The sequence below is a fragment of the Topomyia yanbarensis genome, chromosome 2 (genome assembly GCF_030247195.1).
Source record: "Topomyia yanbarensis strain Yona2022 chromosome 2, ASM3024719v1, whole genome shotgun sequence".
Lineage (NCBI taxonomy): Eukaryota > Metazoa > Arthropoda > Insecta > Diptera > Culicidae > Topomyia > Topomyia yanbarensis.
The window spans coordinates 164,397,189-164,419,782 of record NC_080671.1 but is presented as its reverse complement, the minus strand read 5'-3'; the positions used below and the strand labels follow the sequence as shown (position 1 = coordinate 164,419,782).

Here is a 22,594-nt window from a genome sequence, read left to right as displayed (position 1 = left end):
GTGACAGTACAGTAATTTTACAATAATTTACAGTAAGTTTTAGTGTTATGCTACAATACAAAAACAATAAACTTTAACGTTTTTACAGAAAATTTCAATATAAAATAGACTTTTACAGTGAAAAATGGGGGTGATTATGTATCTTAACATTAAAAACATTAATTTTTCTCCATATATTTTTTTCTCGAAAACAGTAAAATTTAATGTGAATGCACTGTATCAGTTTTTTTGCTGAACAGTGAAATTTATTGTTACCTGAATTTTTTTGTAAATCTACTGTGAGAACTTGGCAGCGAACAATGTTCAAACAGTAATAACTATAATATTTGTTTTATGATTGTTTTTAGGGTAAATGCTATTGTAAAATTCTATCCGGGTGCTGGGCTTCAAAGTTGACGACTTTACATTGAAAACGATAGTCGATTTCTAATGTTTTGACTAGCATTTGACTTGACAGTTCCGTCTTTTTGGTTGGTAACGCTGACAGCTGGACGTGACGTCACGCGACCGTAATGTTCTTTTCTGTCCCACGTTTCATGGGCTTCAAGTTTACTGATTTGAAGAAGCGGTGAAATTTTATCAAAATGAAGTGAGTATTTATACGTTTTTTGGCTTACATAGACGATGAATCGTAGTTTGATAAAAGTAACTGACTGGTGCAATCGATTATTCTAGGATCGGCTTGTGCGCGTTCAGCGGATTTAAAATCTACCCCGCAAGTGGTAAAACATTGGTCAAAGCCGATGGCAAAGTAAGTAATCAAATTTTGTGCGAATATTTTTTTTCCTTCCGACAGTGAATTTTGCTGGATTTGAAATATATCCAACCCTTGAAAATGTAATACTTTATGACATAATGTCGGTTGTTGATTGTTTTTCGAGCTAGGAATCTAATTGGTTTTCTAATTTCTAGACATTTACCTTCATCAACAAGAAATGCGAGCGTTCCTTCTTGATGAAGCGCAATCCGCGCAAAGTGAAATGGACCGTGCTGTACAGGCGAAAGCATAAGAAGGGAATCGTTGAAGAGGCCACCAAGAAGCGCACCCGTCGTACACAAAAGTTCCAGCGTGCCATCGTTGGTGCCTCCATCACCGACATCATGGCTAAGCGTAACATGAAGCCCGAGGTTCGAAAGGCTCAACGTGACCAGGCCATTAAGTGAGTGCTTTTATGTTACCCCGACCCAATATTTCAAAATATTTGTGCAATGTTTATGGAGTAACAGTATAGAAAGACACAGTACTGCCTCTATACACAACAGACGCTCCATGGAATTTCCTACGTACATGTGACAATTATGCGTAGACGGCACTGTACTACTAGTAAGGTTAAGGCACAAATCTCCGATAAACATAGGGAACGAGCCATTTGAGCCAGTGACCTCAAATTTTTTTTAGCGATACATAGAGTGTTAGTGTATTCAGTAAATTGCCATACAATAATCCAACATTTGAACAGCATTTTTCAAAATTTTCAATGCAACTTATTAAAAATTGGGTGAGTGACATAATTTTTTAGGAAGCTTATAAAAAGTGCAATAATTCGGTCCCCCGGACCAATCGTTCTGAAATTTTGCACGGTTCTTCACATCATTGCTCAGGTAACTAGGGAATCTTTTTACAAAATTATGTTATACAAGAATCGTATTTTTTGGTTTCAAAGTGCTACAAACAATTCAAAAATCGATCAAGAAATTGAATCTGTTAGAATTTCAAAACAATTGGTCCAGCAGATTTTGAGTTATTGTGTACACCGCTGAATAAGTTTTCGACGAAGTGTCTCCGAAGATTCACTACATCTCAATGTTTGGTATTCTGCAATGAAATTTGACTATTATTCAATTATGGCGATATCATATAAAAATTTAAAGGATATGCTAACTCTCTCTGTATTACCCCAAAAATTAAAAAAGTGTCACCAAATTAAGGTTACAGAGAAAATGGACCAAGTCTGCAGAATAAGGGTGATAAAGCGAATAAAAACGCAACAATTTATGAAACAATGCGTTCGTGAACCACTTACAGTTTTTGTGTAGTTAATACATACCGTGAGAATTAGATATCCCATACGGAGTAATAATTTTCGAACACGGACACAATAAATTTGACTATGAAAAACTGTAATTTAACAGAGATCACAATTAATACAAAAAACGACATATCTACAATGAGTGACTTTCTTTACTTCGTCTTTTGATTTGTACAGCGTCACTATGACACTTTCACTTATTTTACAGTACAGCTCGACAGACGGTGGTTTTGCGTAGCATATTATGCAAAAAGTGGAGGGATAAATGTTAAAGCGACCAAATTATTAACAGAAGAGAAAGTAAACAATAAGAGTCACTCATTGTAGATATGTTTTTGAAAAAATGCTCAATAATTATGTCACAAAACAAGAACGTTTTTTAAATATTGTTTCTCTTCTATTTCCAGGGTAGCAAAGGAGGCCAAGAAGGCCAAACAGGCTGAGAAGAAGATTAAATCACAGCCGAGTACGAAGCAGCCGAAGCAAAAGGCCGCTAAAGTGTCGCAGAAGGCAGCCCCACGAGTAGGAGGAAAACGATAAACTTCCCTTGTATGAAAGTTGGCTAATATTGGATTGAATACATAAAAACACTTTGAAAATCAGTGGACAGTATATTTAATTGATAATGTGAAACAAACTAGGGCCTAGAACAACCTGCTCGAACGGCACTTAAACACGAGATACTCCGACGATTATCGATGTTCGATTGCTTACCCTTTTGTGGACGAAAACAAATTTGGGCCACTTTCCAACAGGAAGGAATTATTTCAGTAGAGACACATAGTTCAAAGACTCGTCGAATCGAAGGGTCGAAGAAAGTCCGCTAATGTGCTTTTTGACAAACATCGAGGGAACACCACCTGGACTTTACCGTGGAGTTTTCCTAGAGAAAACGTAGTATTTGCGGCGACTTGTGCTGTGAAACGCTCGTAAGAAACAAATAATTTACAATAATAGAACTAGCGTTCTGGCAAATTTGAAAGATCGATATTTCTTGGAGGAATTTCCTCATAGTGTTATGTCTGTCACTGACAGAGCGACTTGGTTTAGATTTAGGAAGATGCTCGACATTTCGCTTGTGACTGAAAAAGAGCGTCTGCTTGCCTGTTTATAGGTATTCGTAGTCCAGTTGAAAGGAATGGTTTCGAAATGCTAGTGTCTTATGTTTGGAGTACTTTTAACGCAGCTCAATTACTCCCTTAAAAAGGCAAACAAGCTGGACTTCTAAGACCGCTTGTCTTTTTGATGACTAGGACGGTTTATTAGCGGAAATCGTTCTGGTTAGCACTTGACGGTCGAATAGGTAAATAATAATGGGGGAAAATAACCTTAGACGGACACTGTGGGCAACATGGGCACCTTGCGTTTCTTACAAACAGAAAAAATCAGTTAAAATGTATTGATATATCATTTTAAAAAGATTTCAAATGATTCTGAAAGTTACTGCTATTATCTAATATGCGAATTATCAGATATTCAAGTAAAACGATTTTTTTTCTAGATATCACGCAAATAGAAATATTTTTTTGATGTCAGAAAATAACGATAACACCTGAAAATCGTTGATCTCGGGAAATATTTTTAGTTTGACATAATACTCTGGTTATTTAACACTTCACTGGTGAAAAAAAACTGAAATAAGTCGTTCATTATTGAGGAACATTTTTTGAATTTAGTATCATGATGGGTATCACGGCTGTATCCTTGGGGGGGGGGGGAAGGGGAGGAGTTGCTTCTCTAATCTTCCGGTCATCACATCGCATGCTTTGGTATACTTAGTATGTATAACAAATATGAAGATGTGACACAAGGTGCCCAAGAGCGCACTAAAATCCTGTCAATCCTATTTCTCATTAGATTGTCTGCTCTAAATATATCACCAGGGGATTCATAAATGATGTTGGATATTGACAATAGGGAAGAGCGTCACGTAACGAGATAAAAAAAAACTAAAAATGAATTTTAGACGTATCAGCGGATCAGGGATAAAAAAACGTACAACATTGTTTATGAATGGCCCCCAAACAAAGAATATTCCATAACGAATATCACGTAACATCGGTGACAGAGCATTGGGATCAAGGCCAAGTCCCCCCTGGGTCGTGCAAAACTGAGAAGCAACATCAATTTAGGCACAGATAGCACACTTCCATTTATTTTCATTATGTTTTGTTTTGTCTTTTCATTTGTTTCCTGCTACGATGTGTGCGGGAGAGCGGGACGGCCAAGGAAACGGAAAGCCAGTGGCCCAAACAGATCAGGAACAGGAGGGAGCACTGCGAACAGGGAAACCGACAACAGAGGAGAAATCGTTTATTTATTTATTATAGCTACGATACTAATCACGATTGTTTTGCTTTTCTTGTTTCGTTTCAGCAAACCAAAATCTATACGGACTAGCACATACGAACAGTTAGGCTTTGTAGATTCTCATCTTGAGAAATGACAATGACACTGTACGAGGTGGCGCTGGGCCTGTGGCCTTCGACTGGCATGGTCCATTCTCATTGATTCGGAAGTCTTCTTGGCTGGTTGGTAGATATGTGCTCCTACTTGCAAGTTGATCAATTCGCTTGGGTGGGGGACATGTGGATCCTACTAGTTGTCGACTCTTTTGATCGTGAGTATGAGGCTAGTTCAGGAAAGGAGTGCAGGACTGGCACCTAAGAGATAGTTAATTATTCAGGACTTGTTCTTATGATTACTAAACTCGACCAAGCACACCGACTCTCAGAAATGATAAGCAACCCTTTCGGATCGGTGTGGTCTATTCGAGTCGAACCAGGCGGACATTCGGTTCGAGCAAACTTTATGGTTAATAGTGGATTAATATTTCTTATGCCTTTATTGGCAGAGATTCTTTTGCGAAATCCTAAAATGCCTTCACTGGTATAGCTACTCAGGATAATAATAATAGAAAAATTAAGAGTTTGCCTGGTCCATAATGTAATGAATATGTATATTGACTAGAACAGGGATAATCGAGTTATGTTATAAGATAGAGAAGAAACAGCACAGTTGAAGGAAAAGTATTCGCGAGTAAGGACTAATACTGCTAGTATGTTTACCGTTTCAATTAATAGTCGATTGATCTGCTTCGGACCTAGCAGACAAAAAGGAGATTAGGAAGAGACAGAAGCGGATTCAATGCGAAATTTGCCAATATGACGTTGACCCCAAGGCGATGGTAGGATGATTTTCCATAGGATGACAGACTAGATGACACGACGTTACACGCTCTGAACTTGCGCCAAATATTTGTATGTATGTATGAAATTCACGGACATCACGGCTGACTGCGATCTCTAATTTACTTAACAGTCGATTGATCCGCTTCTGACCTAGGGAACCCATGAGGAGATCAGGAAGAAAATAGAAGCGGAATCAATGCGAAGTTTTAATTGCATAACTGACGACTTAGCACGCGTTGTTAGGAGCAGGATACATTGGACCAGACAAAACAGAGAACTTGACGTTACGTTAAGCTGCAGTCCCATCTGCCCGATAAAAAAAAAGAAAAAAAACTAATCACAATTATTTTGCTTTTCTTGTCTCGTTTCAGCAAACCAAAATCTCTTTACTATCTCTTCATTTTCTGTCTCCAACTATCCTCTATGTAATGTATCTGAAACTTGTGGGACTGGTTAACAGCCGGCGCCTGCTTGTGGAAGAAACTGGTGTGCTATACGGACTAGCACATACGAACAGTTAGGCTTTGTAGGTCCTCATCTTGACAGAGTCTAGATGGGCGGATGAACGTCTGCCAGGGTGTGGGCTGAGAAATGACAATGACAATGATGGGTATCACGGCTGTATCCTTAGGGTAGGGAAAGATGGGCATATTTCTTACGCAAGCACTATTTTTTATTATCGTAACATTGTAAAGGGCGAACACGAAATTATGGCGACACCGAAAATGTCATGCCAATTTTCTTATAATGTTTAAAATTAAACCAAAATTTTAGGGTAATTTTAAACATATATTTACTTCAATCAAAATCAAAAGAAAAGTTGATCGATGGAGCCTTGAGTGTAAAATTGAACGCATTTTCGCTTGATGCCCTCCATCAAAGTCTTTACAGTGCCATCCGGTACCAGTTTCTCAGTTTTTTCCATTTTCTTAAGATGTCCTTCTCATCTTTGACTGTCTTCTTGCTCTTCCGAAGTCCCCGCTTCATTATTGCCCAGTACTGCTCCATCGGGCGCAACTCCGGACAGTTTGAGGGATTCATGTCCTTTGGAACAAAATGGACAGAATTGGCCTCATACCACTCCAGGACACTTAGAATAGTGGCATGATGCCAAATCTTGCCAAAATAGCGGAGCTTCGTCGTGCTGCTACAAGAATGGCAAAATGCACTCAGATTTGTAGATCTCGCCATTTACCCTTTGTTACGAAAGGCTCACTCCTCAGTCCGCAAGAGCAGCTGGCCTGCCAAATGAGATATTTGGAAGCGAACTTCGACATTTTCTTCTTAAATTTGTCATCCACATAGAACTTGCTCTTGCCGGTGAAAAACTCCAACCCCGGAATTTGCTTAAAATTGGCTTTTATATACGTTTCGTCGTCCATCACATAGCAGCCATATTTTGCCAGCATCTTCTCGTAGAGCTTTAGCCGTCGATTGCTGCCGCTCATCGCGGTTTGGGAAGTTCTGTACCTTGTATGTATGTAGTCCAGCTCCCTTCTTTGCATTCTGAACGTAGCTCTGCGACATGCCGATCTTTTTAGCCAAATCCCGGCTTGAGACGTTGGGATTTGCTTTAATCATCCGCTTCACCTTTCCCTCCGTCTTCTTGTTCTCCGGTCCCGGTTTTCTTCTAGCTCCTTTGCCGTGGTCCAACGTCAGCCTCTCCTGGAACCGCTTCAACACTCTGGAGACGGTTGAATGGTGAATGTTCAACATTTTTCCCAACTGCCGGTGCGACAGGTCAGGAAATTCCAGGTGTTTGGAAAGAATTTGTTCTCTCGACTCGCGTTGGTTCACCTCCATTTTCGTTGAATCGAAAAACACGACTTCGATTTTTACAGCATGTAAACAATACACATCAATGAGAAAGTGTGCAAAATTTGGTTGATTTTTACCCAATGGCAAAAAAAGTTATGCCCTGTTGAATGTGTCGTAATAATTTCGTGATCGCCCTTTAATGTACCGACAGAAAACAGAATGTATTGATCGAGAAGCGTCTCACTCTGCCCTTGTCCTTTGTTAATTTTTACCAATGCCACATATTCATCTTGACCCATGCCATCTTTCCCATCCCATTTTTGAAATGCGCTGTTGCGCCTCTTTTTCACAACCATTTAAACTTCTTTCAGTTTGAAACTTTAATAGCATAAGTCACCATATTGATGGAATATGATCTCAAATCACGTTTTGTGCACAACTTGTGAGCAATGCATCAATGGATGAGTCGAAATTTCTGTTCAACTTTGAGGTGTCCGTCCGACATAGTTCCCCTATTTGAAAACGCTATCGCTGCATCGTTCCCGTTTTTATTTCGGTTTTCGTCCCAGTTTATACCAAACTGTGTTAACGATGCAGTCATAGTCTGCGTTTTAAAAATCGAAAACGATGATCTGACATTTTCAAAGCTTATTCCTCTGTTAGCTTCGAGCACATGATGTGGTGGGGAGATATTACACATATGCTGAGCTAAACTGCCGCGATACGCATAACAGTCCCACCTGCATAAGAAACCCATAGCAAATTGGACTTATGCGGATCACGGCAGTAAAGGAATCCAAGCAGTGGCACAATATAGGTTCATCTCGAGCGCTTACAAGAAAGAGCTCCAATGTAAGACCATTCTGGTTGATGACATTGATTTGCCAAAGTGTGGCGCAATTATAGCTGTCTAGAATGCAACTGGTGTTGATAAGCGCAGAGTTTTTGGTATCCAGTCGTAGAAATCCACCCGCTGAGCATGTGACATTCTCTTGGTATCTGGTATGCACTTTCACACCGATAAATTACATATTCCTATGCGGTACTGTTGACTATCGTTTCTTGTAAATATATTTACGTCGCGAATTCGTATGCCGCATTTCGAATATTGTCGTTACAAGCAATTTGTTTGAGGACTAAGCAATTTGTTTGAGGACTAATTTGAACTGATAATAATACTTTTATTATTTTATTATTCCAACGTCAGTAACCCATCAATCAACACACCTTTCTATCGGTAGTCACTAAATAAGAAGCGAGCTGTAAGCTGTAAATGAATCGTTACTTGCTTAGTTTTGCGAATTTAATATTTAATTTAAGGAAGTAATATATATACATGAACCAACATTTCTTTTTATCAGTCTAACCTAAAGTAAATTTACTTTAATTCATCAATATTATTTTCACTTCAAGTCTGGATTGGTTTTATTGTCATTTTGCAGAAAACTTCACTCAATGTAAATCAACTTTAGAATAATCACCTTAATTAGTTTAGAAGTTAAACTTACCCAAAGTGCGGATGATAACTGCTTGCCCATTCCAAAATTGACAATTCATGCCTAGCATGTCGAGAGTCTTTTAATATTGCCTCGATAAGCTCGGAACATTCCCCTAGGTGCATCACTACGTTCTCGGGATTTAAAGTAATACCGAATGCCTCGGAAATCAAACACCATTTTAAAAACTCTCTATTGCATTTTAATAATCGGCAAATTTTCGACACCGGTCATTCTGATCACTCCTAGAACAGTTTGTCGATTGAGGTCAACGGGTACTTTAAATACTCGTCGCCGTTTTGCTTGAGTGATCTGTCCCTCATTATCGCCTTTAAACAAACCACGGGCGCGAGCGAGTTTCGCATGCTCGCTTCGGAAATGACGAATAAAATTTCCGCAGTCCAACCGCTGAACCTTTTGAACCGTCTAGACGAAAATTCAGAGCGCCCCTCACTCTGAATTTTCGTCTATACGGCGCATAAAAATGGCGATGCTTCTATAAGATCGCCTTCTGCCACCCACACCACTTTCACTCGCCTCAATTCGACCACTTACACCTGACTCATCTCCATCCGCGGTACTTCCACTTGCACAAACTGCACTCATAGATTTCTCCCATTCATCACCGTCATCTTTATCTGTAACGTGACCAACATCAGTTTCATCCCACAAATCGTTCATATCGTCTATGAGGTCGTCAAACGGTGGGATAACAAAATTCTCATAAGTTTCCTATCTCATGCCTCCACGCGAGTCTAAGTGTATTGATGACATTTGGTCCTTAGACCGGCGACGACTGGGTGCTATCAGCCTTCTGCCAATAGTAGCAGAATGAGAGGGTGCGAACAGATCTAGTCGAGAAAACATTGAATACTTGACGGAAATTAGCCCCAATACGACTAATCTGACTAGTATCTATGATCACGGGTCAATACGTATTGAAAATTCGCCGCGTCTGTTTTTATGAACCAAATTTCAAGCTCCGTTATTGTTAACAAGCCCGTACATCAGGTTAACAATCCTTTATATTTCCCTTCACTTTTCGTTATTATCGCTCGTATACTTGTATTCCACAAACAATCCGATATGGAAAATAAGAAATACTTTCCTTGATTTATAAAATCTCGGGCTATTTTTGCCTGTATAATGTGTTATCACTCGGTAGTTTCAAGCCAATAAATATATCTTAGAGAAGAAGTAGCCAATTCTGTCCAAATACTGTTGCAATAAATAGTGATCCGGCCCATTACGCAGATAAGATTAGCTTTTCTAGGCAATACTCCCACGGTCGGCTGTGTGGAGTTCAAATTGCTTTTGTTTAGGGAACATAGTATACACTCGGTAGCCGGCTGCCCAGAGTTTAAAAAGAACCAAAAACTAAACAAGATCTTCTCGTTATCGAGTGATCGTGCACTCGAAGACTAACTAAACAACTACCTAATAAAATATGCTTTACAGGTCGCATCGCTTGCTTGGAGCGAATCCTAGACCTGATACCCTTCCAAACTACCAACTCCGCGACACCTATGGAAGAGTCTGATGAATTGTCGTCCTTCCGTTAAGTAGGTGGAGTATCAACACTTCCTGTCTACCTTATCCTTTATCCTTCCCCGCGAACGATGGAGATGGGGCGGCCGGCAATGATGGCTATCATGCTGTTGAGGTTTTAATATAGGTCGGATTGGTATGAATTCCTACTTACCATTTCCTAAACAACTCTTATTAGATAATCAGCAGTCAAACACGATGAAGTCAGTGTGCAATCCGCCAAAATCATCGTCACAACGCAACAACGCAACAAATCGTTCATATCGTCACTTGATTTTTTTTCATTTCGGAGGTTGTTAAAAACTCACAGAGACAAAGCGCAAAAAAAAAATTAAACTACTGCTGCTGACCAGATCTAAACTGCGAATGAATAGAAAAGATAACCTGGCATGCAGCATTAACTTCAAAACATTCCATACGTTCATGACTGTTCTAGCTGAACGAAGACGAACGATATTCATAGGAAGAAATATTTTTCCGACTACCCCAACGTTTCGGTTCTTCCACTAAAAATGTTAGAAATAACATCTGCTTTGAACATTTCATACATTAATATATGTTGCGCTTCCAGATCTGGAGTTTGGCACTTATCTGTGTACGTGGTTTTGAGCGATATTTAATCAATAAAGTACTAATTTTGGTCTAAATGTATATAATCCAAGATTATCTTGTATCTGCCACCCAGTCTGAATTGAATACCGCAGATAACTAACCTCAATGTGGACGTGTTCATTCGTCTATAATTAATACAGTTTCAAGGTCATTTCTTTCACTTTGTAATAAATCGCAAAAATCATATTTTTGTAGGAAACGTGTCACTCTTTAAACTTAAATAGAAACATTTATTGCCCATCCACATCTACGTTAACTATGCATCTGCGTTGTTGTTATACACTATCATATGTAAGAAGTAAAATGGGTTTCTTTGCAATTTAACAAACAGAACTAAACGCAACGTCAATACATTTAACTTCCATTACCAAGTTTGAAATGCTCTGTTGTGTCTATGATCGTCGAATGTGTTCGCTGTCTTTATGCCTTTTTTAAATATAATTGCCTTTTAAAGAAAAAGTGTTAATAGGGTAACTTACACGTTACGTCCCATATCCTAAAACTGTTTGAAGAATGTATGTATGAAAAGCGCACATAGAGAAGGCATTAAACTGCGAAGAAGTCTTGCTACCTTCCCAATACTCGAATGAAGTGACCTTACCCACGTGAAGGTTTAGTGGTGCTGGTTACCGTGCACATGAATTAGTAATAATGATATTACGCGATAGTACATTTTGCATTATAGCAGATGACCATTACTGCTGTTGTTGTTGCTGCTGCATCGGAGGTGCTAATCTGCTGATCAGGCTAATGGAGCTCTGAAGCACCTTACGAATGACGGGTGGCGTGCGTGCACCGTTAGCAAAGTTTTCCGTTACCAGACGCAACTCGTAGAAAACGTTCCTAGTGTAAGGATTGCGACGGGACGAGTATCGTAGCACCAAGAACTGGTAATATACCAGTGGGGTCATAATACCGGCTTTACCTCTGAAATTATAGCACAATTTGATTAGCGAAAATTACTTTACGTTATTTTGTACAACTTACACAAATACTAATACGATTGCCAGTGGCATGATGAAAATTTCTGCGAAGGCGGCCAGCCTCAGTATATTTCTGGTTTGGAATTCAACCAGCGAAATTAAAAGTCTTGCACCCCACCATGCGTTTTGGCCGAGTGTCTGGAAAGAAGAAAGAAAGATTTTTAGTAAAATTTACTTTTTAATAGTGCATTACTTTTACACGATCCCTATTAGATCACTGTAGTCGCCTAAGTGACTGGCCTTCAATTTACAGGAAAACAAAAGTCAATGGCAGCCCATGATAACGCTCCTTTCTATATGCATAAGTCATAAAAGTGTCACAGCAGGTGCATAAAATGGCAAAAATGTTGATTTCCATCCTAAAATGCTTTTCCGTTCAATTGCAATTTTTTTAATACTTAGTTTTGAAAAGTGCGTATTAAAACGGTTTTTGAAAAACAATTATTTGATCAAAACATCTATTGAGTAGATATCGAGTAGTAAATGAATAAAATATATTTAGAATGAAAAATATTAATTTATGAATAATTCAACTGTAAATAGTATTTTACACTACGAAATCTTTCTCGATCTTTTTTTAGTTTGATTGTAGAGGTTTTAACCTTAGGGTTATTCGTCTCTTTTCGGGTTAAACAAATCTCTTGGAAAAATCTCTTACCCTATGTGCGGGGTTAGGAATCGAACCCAGGTTGAGCTGCGTATGAAGCAATCGATTTACCAACTACGCTATGCCCAAGATCTTTCTTTTTTTTAATTTCTGCAATGTTTTCTGAAGTGCCAGTTAAATACATACTGATTTTTTCCATAAATCATATAAAGAAGTTGAACCTCTCTTGTTCTCGACTACAAGCGGATTTGAAAACGTATTCCCTGGAACTATTCAACACTAAAATAACATTATTTAACCTTTTACCCAATACGAATATGGAATTCGTTATACCAGGTAGCAAATACTCTACAGTGCGAGCCTTTAGGCTTTACAACACAAGCCAAGGCATTTTGAAGAAAGGGGTTTGACATGTCTACTAAATTATGTGATTATATTCTATTATATTTTCTGAATCCATGCAAAAAAATTTAACAAATACACTATGACATTATGGAATTCTGCGAAGCTTTGTGAATTTGAATGGTAACTATCGAGGTTTTTGACGTAGGACTACGTCTTTGTTTTCGATATGGGGGTGCAATTTTAAACGCATATGATTCAGTAATCTCATGATAAATTGCCCCGAAATACTTCTAAGAATAGATTCCAATAGATAACCCCAAAGATTTTTGATATCATGGCATTCTTTTATGTTGTGCTCGTTTGCAGCACACTTTCATGTACAATCTCGAACACAATTATTCGTACACAAAATTTCTAGTACATGCGAGCTCCATATGCAAACACGGTTAACGTAGTGTCGTGGTACTAGCTGTCTCTTCCGTTCTACCCATTATCATCAGCGTTGACTCATTTGGCTTTGTGCGCTTGGGTTCAATGGTTGAGGCGAATGTGTATTTAAGATATAATTAGTCAGAATATCGTACAAATCTTGGAGGAGGCTACGGAATATTAATGCAAAAGGTGGAAAACAACATATCTTGTTCTTAGCATTATATATACCACTTGGAGAACGAAAGATATTTTTTATTATTACTAGATTATTTCGGTATGATGAAGTTCCACGAAGGATAAATAAAGTAAATCAGTACGTTGTAGAAGTCGTACATGTAATAATAAGATGCGAACAATGCCCCCCCCACAGCGCGCCTGATTCCACACCACAGGGCACGATGCGTTATAAAATTCAAAGTTTGTGGTGTACTTAACTTTATGGCACCGTTTTGCGACTTTCGTGACTTGCTTAACTGTATCATTTTTCTTATTGATTTCATCTAAAATAGCCAGCTAGAGTATATGTACTCCGCAGCTCACAAAATTTAAATTTTCTTAGAATTAATCGTTTAATTTGTAAGTAAATTCATTCTCATTGTATATCGGTTACATCAACGTCCTCATCTCTGGAAAAAGGTGACAAACATTCTACCTCTTGTTTGAGTTGTTTCACGGCATATTTGCGCCATTTAAGCAGGTGACGACTTTCGACATCAACAATTTTATTCTTCAAAAATCCAGCTGTCTGGCGATCTTTAACCTCCAACATTCCTGTTTAGGTAAAAATTATCGCATTTCATTATTCGCTTGTTTCGTATTGCTCCATTTCATTCAATATTCCGAAATAATTAGATTATAGGTAAAATGGATTTGAATATTTGCTCGATTCGTCATTATTCCAACCGCGACATTCAAGGAATTCAATAGTTGATCCAAACCCCCCATTCAAAACAGCATATGAGTTATTTATTAAGAGCAACTGTTTTTTGGAAATTATGCTTTATTTTTTCGCTGAGGACTTTTGTTACAACAGCCTGTTCAAAAGCGTTTAATCTATATGTTGCGAGCGGAAATGGTGAAAGAAATTTCTTACATCAAACTTCTTTTGCTGATATTTGCAGATCTTGATACTATTATTCCGGCGGTAAGTTTTTCCGTCTTCTAGGTGAACAAATTAAGAAGCGATTTCCGAGGGCCACGAGCAAATGCTCATGGTCCGAGATACTATATGGGACCATATAAAGACCATACTAAGGTCCGCTACAATTAATCAACCCCATAATGCACCATAAATATACCATAGTAAGGTCCTTTGAAAACAACATGATTGATTTATACCATAAATCACCCATTTCATAGTGCAATGATGGTCTTAAAATATAAATATGGCGTGTTAGCACTTTGTAGGATCAATGCGTCTTGTAAGATATTCAATTGATTACACCATCTCTGTAGCAAGTATATTAGTATTATTCACATAATTTCTATTGGTCAACGAATTATTTATGAGGAACCTTATTCTTAGGTTCCCACAACATCGATGTTTCAGTTTATACATAGTATGAGGGTGATGACGGTACACAGGATTGTTATACACCTAAATCCGCGTTCATTGGAAAATCCGCATAAAAAACCGCGTAAATTCGAAAACCCGCGTAAAAACCCTCAGCAAAAGACTTACGGCCAATTTCTTCACTGGATGAAAACCGGTTTTCGCAGAAAACCAGTTTTCAAGTTGCTGGTAACCAATTAGCCGAAAACCGGTTTTCAACGAAAACTGGTTTTCATCCAAGTGAAGAAATTGGGCGTTAGAATATCTTTGGAATTTTTTTTTATGCACGGATTTCGTCCTTTTGTATGCAAAAGACACACTTTTTCAGGGGTGGGCGTAGCGTAGTTATGGTTAACCTGCTAGATAAAAGAGAATAAAACAGTTAGCAGTCAAAGCAGTAAGCGATGCTCATTGAGTTACGGTTCTGACTCCAGTGAATCGACAACAGTAAGACTATTCTGTTCTGAATCTCTCACTCATTAGAATCATTATTGAGAGGAATTGAAACTGACCATCGTTTTATTCACAATATAAATACAATTATGGCGGTCATTTTATTACAAACAACGAGCGATTATTAAAAAAAGCAAATAGCTTTGCATAAAATAAATAGAAAAGTTAAGAAAAAAATGAACAAAGCACCGCATGCTGCCGGAATACAGTACACTGACAATATTTTATTTCGTTTACCATACCAATACAAAATAAATGTTTATCATTTCAATGCACTCTCTCGCACGGGTTCTGTGAGAGATAGTTAGCTGAATCACTATCCGAGGAAAATGGAAATGAAATAACAATCATTTTTGTTGTGATACGGTCATTTCATATTTACCGTCACAATTCAAAGACCATCGTGAGATTGCGCAGCAATGGTCATGTGTGCAAAATGTTTGATTGGTAACAATGGCGTAATGAATGTACTGCTGAAACTTGTACTTGTTATTGCAAGTTCATACTCTCATGAGTCAACGTTAAAAGATCAAAGGGATTTGAATTCGAAACTTTACTCTTGATAGAATGATTACCTGTATTATATAGCGGCCCTGGACATTTCAGGTTATTCAGTTCACAGAAAGAAGTTCTACAACAAACAGCTCAACGTATGATAAAAGTTAAACGTATAGAGAAAAGCGCCAGTTTTATCTCATTTACTCTTAGTGCCTAGATAATTGATGAATTTATCTCATGCGGAATATTGAAAATCTTTTTGTAATAAAGAAAATTATGCAAATCGAATCTCAAACCATTAAACTTCAAGTGTATTTGGTAGCACATTACTAAAGGTGTATAAAGAATGTGTTCAGTTTCACATCCGTTTTATTCATATAGAACAGTTATTAAACTGTAAAAAAAAATAAAATTTATTTGATGATCACGTTTTGAATTATGTAAAACAGTTCCAAGAAAACCTAACGACCTAAATGCTGCTGTTGAAAAAGAAACTGTGGTTTCTCGTCTGTGTGTCCCAGTACAGTTGCGACGAAAAACCACAGGTATTTTTCGAAAGTAGCATTCGAATAGGTTTTCTAGCAACTATTTTGCATAATTCGAAACATGATGGACGTGAAGATAAGCACATTTTTTCTATACACATACTAACATGTACCGAATGAACATGAGCCTTCTGCAAAGGGAGGGCACAATGGATTTATATTGAAAGCGTTTATAACGGTACGGCGATGCAGGCGTAATCGACAGCAGCTTGTGCCACATTTCGGATTCGTTTACGCCTGAATCACCCGCAACAACATACGATTAATACGTCAACATTTATTTAGTTAGGTTAAACATGATGTCCGGAGAGAAAACAAAAACGGCGTCGCCTCCTTAGCTCCAAGATGCAAAATTCATTAAAACATGGCTGAAATCCACTTGAAAGAGCTTTCTTTATTCATTTCGATCGGAAAACTAATCTGATTCAGTTTAAATATTGATCTGTGATTAACTAATTTAATCTCTCCAATTTGCATCGCATGGAAAATTGCACAATCTAACGAGCTAGGTAAAGTATGTTTTTAACTTCAAGTAGACATAAAACATGATAAATATGAAAAAAATGATTTTGGTGCCTATTTTCGTAGGTGTTTCATATTCTTCCCGCTCATGAGTAAGAAATTAAAAAATGGTTATGCGCCACAAATTTGTTGCAATAGCGCGAAAAAGCAGATTTACAGAATGTGGAGGGAGTAGAATGTTCAGGTTTTGGAGGACCTCTCAAAAAGATGAACCAATCGCTTTAAAAACTTTGCAACCTAAGAATTAATATCAAATTCCCACTTAAGGATGAACCCAGCTCGATTTATCTGAAATGGAATTATGACTCAAAGTATGGATCATACGTACAAAAGCGTTCTCAAAACTGGTTAAGCGAGATTTTGTGTAATTGATAAAATTTTACATAACTTTCATGGCTTTCAACCGAATTTATTTATTGAGCCGTTACTTGACGCATTTTTTTCATGCATCCAGCATTTTATATTTTAATAGAAAACCAACACTCTTTTGAACTATTCATCTTTTTTTTGCGAAATAAATGTGGAAAATGCTTGTCAAAGAAAAATTAGAATGCGTTGAAAAGTATGTTTTCCTTTATTCTTTTATCTAAAACATTTGAAAGTTGGCGTAAGTTAAAAAATGACTAAGTAGATGGTCAATTAGTGCAAAAGATACCTAAAAGTGAATTTCAATCATTAAACAAAATTTTGATATAATACCTTTTCCAAATATTTTTGTTCTATCAGATCTAGATTGCAGGCATGGTAAACAAGAACATTTGAAAAATTAATACATTTTGACATTAAAAATGTCTTACTCCACTATCTGGGGTTAGGTGTCATTCAAAAATCTAAAAAATCTCTTATATAACGAAACTATGTAAGATTTGCACGCCTATATCTCCTCTCTTGGACGATAGATTTTAATCATTTATACACTGATTTGATTGACTCAGAAAAAAAATAAAACATCAGTAGTATATTTTAGCTGAAAGTGCTCTATCGACCTAGAACATTGTAGCACACTAACTGAAGAATTGCTTATTGAAAATGATAAAATATTTGAGCTCTATTTTTCATGTCAATGTAATACGGGAATAGTATAAGGACTGAAGAGTATACATATAATCTTGATTGGTGCGCATCAGTACAGAGATGGAGCTCAGCACTGCACATGACACTTGCCAGTGCGTAGGAAAAAAATAAAGTCCTTTAATGGTTTAAGGCTAGCGATTTTCAACCTTGTTTGCTCCACGGACCCCTTCGAAATCATCTTGGGTCATCACGGACTCCTTCGAAATTATTCTGGCGGGCGCGGACCCCTTCGAAATTACCCTGGGCGGTTGCGGACCCCCACGGCTTAACATCGATGTATATGCTGTCAATATATTATTTTCAGTCCGATACGATAAAAAAACTTGAAGTTTCAATATCCGTCCGGAAGATTTCCCTCTTCGCGGACTCCCAGCAACGACTTCACGGTCCCCCAGACGTCCGTGGACCCCAGGTTGAGAATCGCTGGTGTAAGAAATGGGGAAATAGTGGTGTAATGTATGGTAAAACTAAGGGGCGAATTAAGGGTTACACATGGTAGAAGTCGTGGTAGTTCAGTGGGGTAAATCATAATCTAGTGATAGGGTAATATATGGTTTGGTAATGGTACAGTGTATGGTTTAATAATAGGACAATGGATGGTCTAGTTAAGGACTATCTGTGGTCCTACTATAGAGGAATTTATGGTCGTTCAATGGTATAAACAATGGTCCATTAATGGTAGTTCACATGGTCTATCGTTATAATCCACAATACCGATTCACAGTGTTTTGATGGGTTCAATGGACCATGCCCATGGTCCTCGTTCTTGGAAGCTATAGTTATTGTATCGGATATTTCATGGTTGAATCCCATTTCCAGCACCCATGCTAGTTGGGGTATTGTAGGGGGAAACCCATCTTTTTTTCGGACCATTAGTTTCTGTGGGTTTTCCATTTGCGTCTTTAAACTACCCTATTCTTCAAATGATCTGCACATGATCCTTCCATTTTTGGGTTCGGTTTTGAGAATTTTTATTGAAAAATTCACGATGAACTGACGTCAAAGCGACAGTCAAATTTAAAACAAATTTCGGAAAATGAAGTGCAACCGAATGTTCTGAATGACAGCCTTAGCAACGAATGAATGAATAAGTGAAAAGTCGATCTACAGCTACAAGGAAGTTGGGGTCCCTATTATTGGCTCGAATCAAAACTCGTCGAAATCCGAAGTGCTTGTTTGTGTTTACATTTTGCTTAGAAAGGAAATGGTACCGAATTATTTCGGGAGGAAAACAAAAAGTTTTGCACTGCTGAGATTAGATATTTTGTGAGGAAATACTCCGCACTGACTTGTTCGATTTCATGAAAAACATCCATAGAAGATGCAGGTTCTCTTAAGAATTGCAACTCCAGCAGCTCTGTGTCGGGTGAGACGGGTGTGGGGGATCGGAGTGCCTAGACACAGTAGGGTGGAGGTCTGAACTACATTCGGTCATGATTCGAAACTTTCGTTCGGCAACGATAATGATGATGATTTAAATTATAAATTATTCCAAACGCCCGTTAGGCCTAATGAGCTTTAGCAATTAATTACACTATATATCCGCAGTCATGTATTAAAACGAGTATTCGAATTATATTAGAAAGACTCTTTCCGTAATAGCGTGCGGCTTGATAGAGAAAAATATTTTGCTATAACAATTCACTGTTTTTTATCTGTAGTTGAATTTGGATTTGGATACGAAAAAAAAATTGAAAATAAATCAACCCCCTGTACGTATGTTTAAGCGAAAAAATCAATGAATGCTCTAGACTAATAAATCATCGGTTGATGCCGAGTTAAATTAATTCGATGGGCATCGTACTATCTTTTAATCGTTGATCAGACGCACATAGATAAAAAGTATACTTACATCAAGCAGCGTCAGCGAATAGCTGGCTGAGTGCAGGATCGCAAACAAGGTCACTGGAAAAATGATGAGCAGCACCGGATAAGCGTAGAGGAAAATTAGTGAGTATAGCAAGTAGTGACAGGAATCTTCCAGTAGCAGCTTTTGTAGATATGGCCGAGAAAGCTCGAACGGTGGCATGCGTTGATGCAGACGAAGGGCACTTGTGGCGGCGTTGGCCATTAATACTTTGTAGTATGCATTGGTGGGGTTGCTGAAAAAGGATTGTAAACAATTAGACTCAGAAATATCAAGGTACCATTTCAGTGTAATTATTTGATTAGTAGAGCTGAATACAGTACTACACGAGAGCTCTTCAGTGAAGATCAAGTAACCAACTTGAGGAGGGTTTCGGACGTTCAATCTGAGAAACGACTTTTATTCATGTTATGGGTGGCTCAATAAAGCGACTGAATTGTAACTCGAAATAGCGGAGGGAGTATCACGAAACGTTATATCAACTGCACCGCAAATGACATGGGAATTCTACCAGCACGTGAAACGTTCGCGCGTTAATTCTGTACTATATTTTTTTTATAAAGCCATTCCAGGCCAAATTGTTTTTATTTTACTTGATTGAAACTTGGAAAATGTTGATTGCTCAAAGCTTATTTACCTTTAGCAACATCCACTTTTTATAATAACGCGGAAGTTCAATAAAGTAGTTTCAAAAATTTCTGCTGGGTTAGTTGCCCAGTTTACAAATGTACATAACTAAATTACTCTACAGTGATAACCCGTTTTTATCAGCCCCTTGGGGAATTTTGGCTGATAAAACCACCAGTACCAGTACATATATTTTTCTTTCTTTTTAAGAAACCGATGCTCTCAAAATATTTATGTTTAGTCCCTAGATATAGCCTCATAACCCCTTCTGATTATTTAGTTTAAATTTTCCTTAAGGGGGTCTGACAGTGCAAAATGAAAAAGAAAATAAAAATTTTATGTTTGCATATTTCGGATCTCTAAGGTAAGAGAAATATGCTCAAGAAAGTATTTGCTCAAATTCAACTTGAAAATGTCTCTTAATATCTAACAAAGATTGTCGAGGCTATGCATTCAGTCCATTTGATTCAATAAACATCATGGTTTTATCTCAATTACTGATTTGTTTGGATAAAACTACAATTTTGTTGATTTTGGAAAAGCACAAATAACAAAACTTATAAGATTGTTTCAAACGATATTTTAGTTGATTTAAATTAAATTTAAATTTAAATTAAATTTAGTTCAATAAATTGCTTAGTTCAAAATAAAGAAATTTCTCGATTAAAAATAAAGAAGTAATTTATAGAATTAAACATTTACAATTATTTTGCGTGTACGCAGCCCACCTAGGTTCGAGTCCACCCGAGTCCAAGCACATAGAGTTAGAAATTTTTCATAAGAGATTTTTCTAACCCGAACAGGCAAATGACCTTAAGGTTAAAACCTCTATAGTCGAAATAAAAAAATCGTGTGTGCTCCTGACTGATTGGCTGGGAAAATTTTCGAGGCATATTCTGAAATTCATATACGAACAATTTTGCAAGTGATTTTTTGGGAAACCTACTGCCGAAATAATTTCACTTTCAGGTTTATGGATTTTTGACAATGCCTTTATTCTGGGTAAGGCAAAGTTTGGATCATTAATTCGGGTTAGATTATGCCCCAGAATTTGTTTGCACTCGTTGAGATTTAGTGCGTTTGATGATTTCAGGGGAAGGATCCATTTTCTTTGCTCTATACTGCCTATAATCGCAAGTTAGTCCAATGTTCTATGAGATTCCCTATCTACATGGGACTGACTGGCGATTATAGGCAGTATATGAGTTAGATGTAATTTTTTCCCATGTCACCGTCATATTTTTCCTTGTTCATGATCACAAATTTTATAGCTGGTAAAAGCATAGTCTCTGTTAACATCGTAGCGGATATTTATGCTTTAGTTTAAGATAAAAGGGAAACTACTTTCAAACTGATTTTAATACAATCTTTCAGAAGATAGTAATAACTAATACATTTCAATCAACAACTTGAAGTAAATCGTACTTCACGTCGTTTATATCTCTGCCACTACCGACTCATATTTGAGTGAAAACATTTTCCTCTATAATGACGTTTTTGCTTAACATCGAAACTGAGTTAGTTCTAATTCCAACCGTTCATACATTTAGACTGCAGTTGAGATGGGTTTAGAACATGACTCAGTCTCACTTCAAACAAAAACGACATAAGTATTAATCGAAGTAATTCTCCGGGAGGGTTCCCCAAGTGGCAAAAAGTACCAGTACCCGGCATACCTTACATAAGCTAAAGCTAATTATTGTTCATAGTAATAAAACACTAGTTAATTTTTTTTCGGAGTTCCATGCCTATATTTGTATTTGCATGTATTCACAAAGTGATTGTAAGCTCTCATTATTCAGTACGGTGCTACTTTAATCCCAAGCAAGACAGTTTTGATCAATCTAATATGTGACGACATCATTAAGAAGTTGTAAAGCATTGAAAGTATTTTGGAGAATTATACGCCCTACTTATAAATATTTTGAGTAGCTCGATTAATATTAAATGTTTGGCTTTTCTCACGACGTTATTTTTTGTAATTAAGTTTCGTCGTACTTGGTAATAGGAACATCAAGGAAAAAATATCTCATGATGAATTGCAAATCTTTCAACCAACCCAAATAATAGAAAGTTATTTACTCCGGAAACAGGAATTCTGCCTTACGTACCTATACAACAATCTCGTATTTCGTTCATACAACAATCGCAATAGTGTATCTCGATCAAAACAATCATTACCAGCAAAGTAAGAGATAAAGTTAAACCCGTGAGCAACCCTGATCGTGAGTCGATGCGTAAATCTTGACTCTCCATTCAACAGTTACTGTATTATTGCATACACACAAGCATGAATCTGCGGCGTCATGCACATTTATTACGTAAATGCGGTTACCACTTTGCCGCGAACATATCTCATATACAAAACGGCGTGTCATCCACCGCCAAGTGATTCAAAATATGTATGTCGGACTTGACTATGCAAGGTGGCAGAGGAAGGTAAGTGCGTGTAGG

General features: G+C 37.5%; 2 protein-coding genes across 2 annotated transcripts in view; one reads left to right on the top strand and one right to left on the bottom strand.

Moving 5' to 3' along the window:
• The first annotated feature begins 470 nt into the window (after nucleotides 1–470).
• LOC131682000 (large ribosomal subunit protein eL24) lies at nucleotides 471–2,632 on the top strand. Its single transcript, XM_058963127.1, has 4 exons — nucleotides 471–589; nucleotides 676–751; nucleotides 913–1,160; nucleotides 2,438–2,632. Exons 1-4 carry the CDS (start codon nucleotides 585–587, stop codon nucleotides 2,568–2,570), a joined length of 462 nt encoding a protein of 153 aa, XP_058819110.1. The 5' UTR covers nucleotides 471–584; the 3' UTR covers nucleotides 2,571–2,632.
• Nucleotides 2,633–10,819: 8,187 nt separating this feature from the next.
• The window catches only part of LOC131681994 (Krueppel homolog 2), a 30,718-nt gene continuing 18,943 nt past the window's right edge, over nucleotides 10,820–22,594 (bottom strand). The window contains exons 3-5 of the mRNA XM_058963120.1: nucleotides 19,499–19,748; nucleotides 11,623–11,756; nucleotides 10,820–11,562 (exon numbers count right to left, since the gene is read on the bottom strand). Of these exons, the coding sequence (XP_058819103.1) occupies nucleotides 11,331–11,562; nucleotides 11,623–11,756; nucleotides 19,499–19,748 (616 nt within the window). The 3' untranslated portion in view covers nucleotides 10,820–11,330. The remainder of the gene's footprint in view (nucleotides 11,563–11,622; nucleotides 11,757–19,498; nucleotides 19,749–22,594) is intronic.

What these genes read in the sequence shown, in the direction of transcription:
- LOC131682000 (XM_058963127.1), top strand. An exon ending in TGGTCAAAGCCGATGGCAAA is followed by an intron (nt 752 to 912) that starts GTAAGTAATCAA and finishes TCTAATTTCTAG; the next exon opens with ACATTTACCTTCATCAACAA. An exon ending in CAACGTGACCAGGCCATTAA is followed by an intron (nt 1,161 to 2,437) that starts GTGAGTGCTTTT and finishes TTCTATTTCCAG; the next exon opens with GGTAGCAAAGGAGGCCAAGA.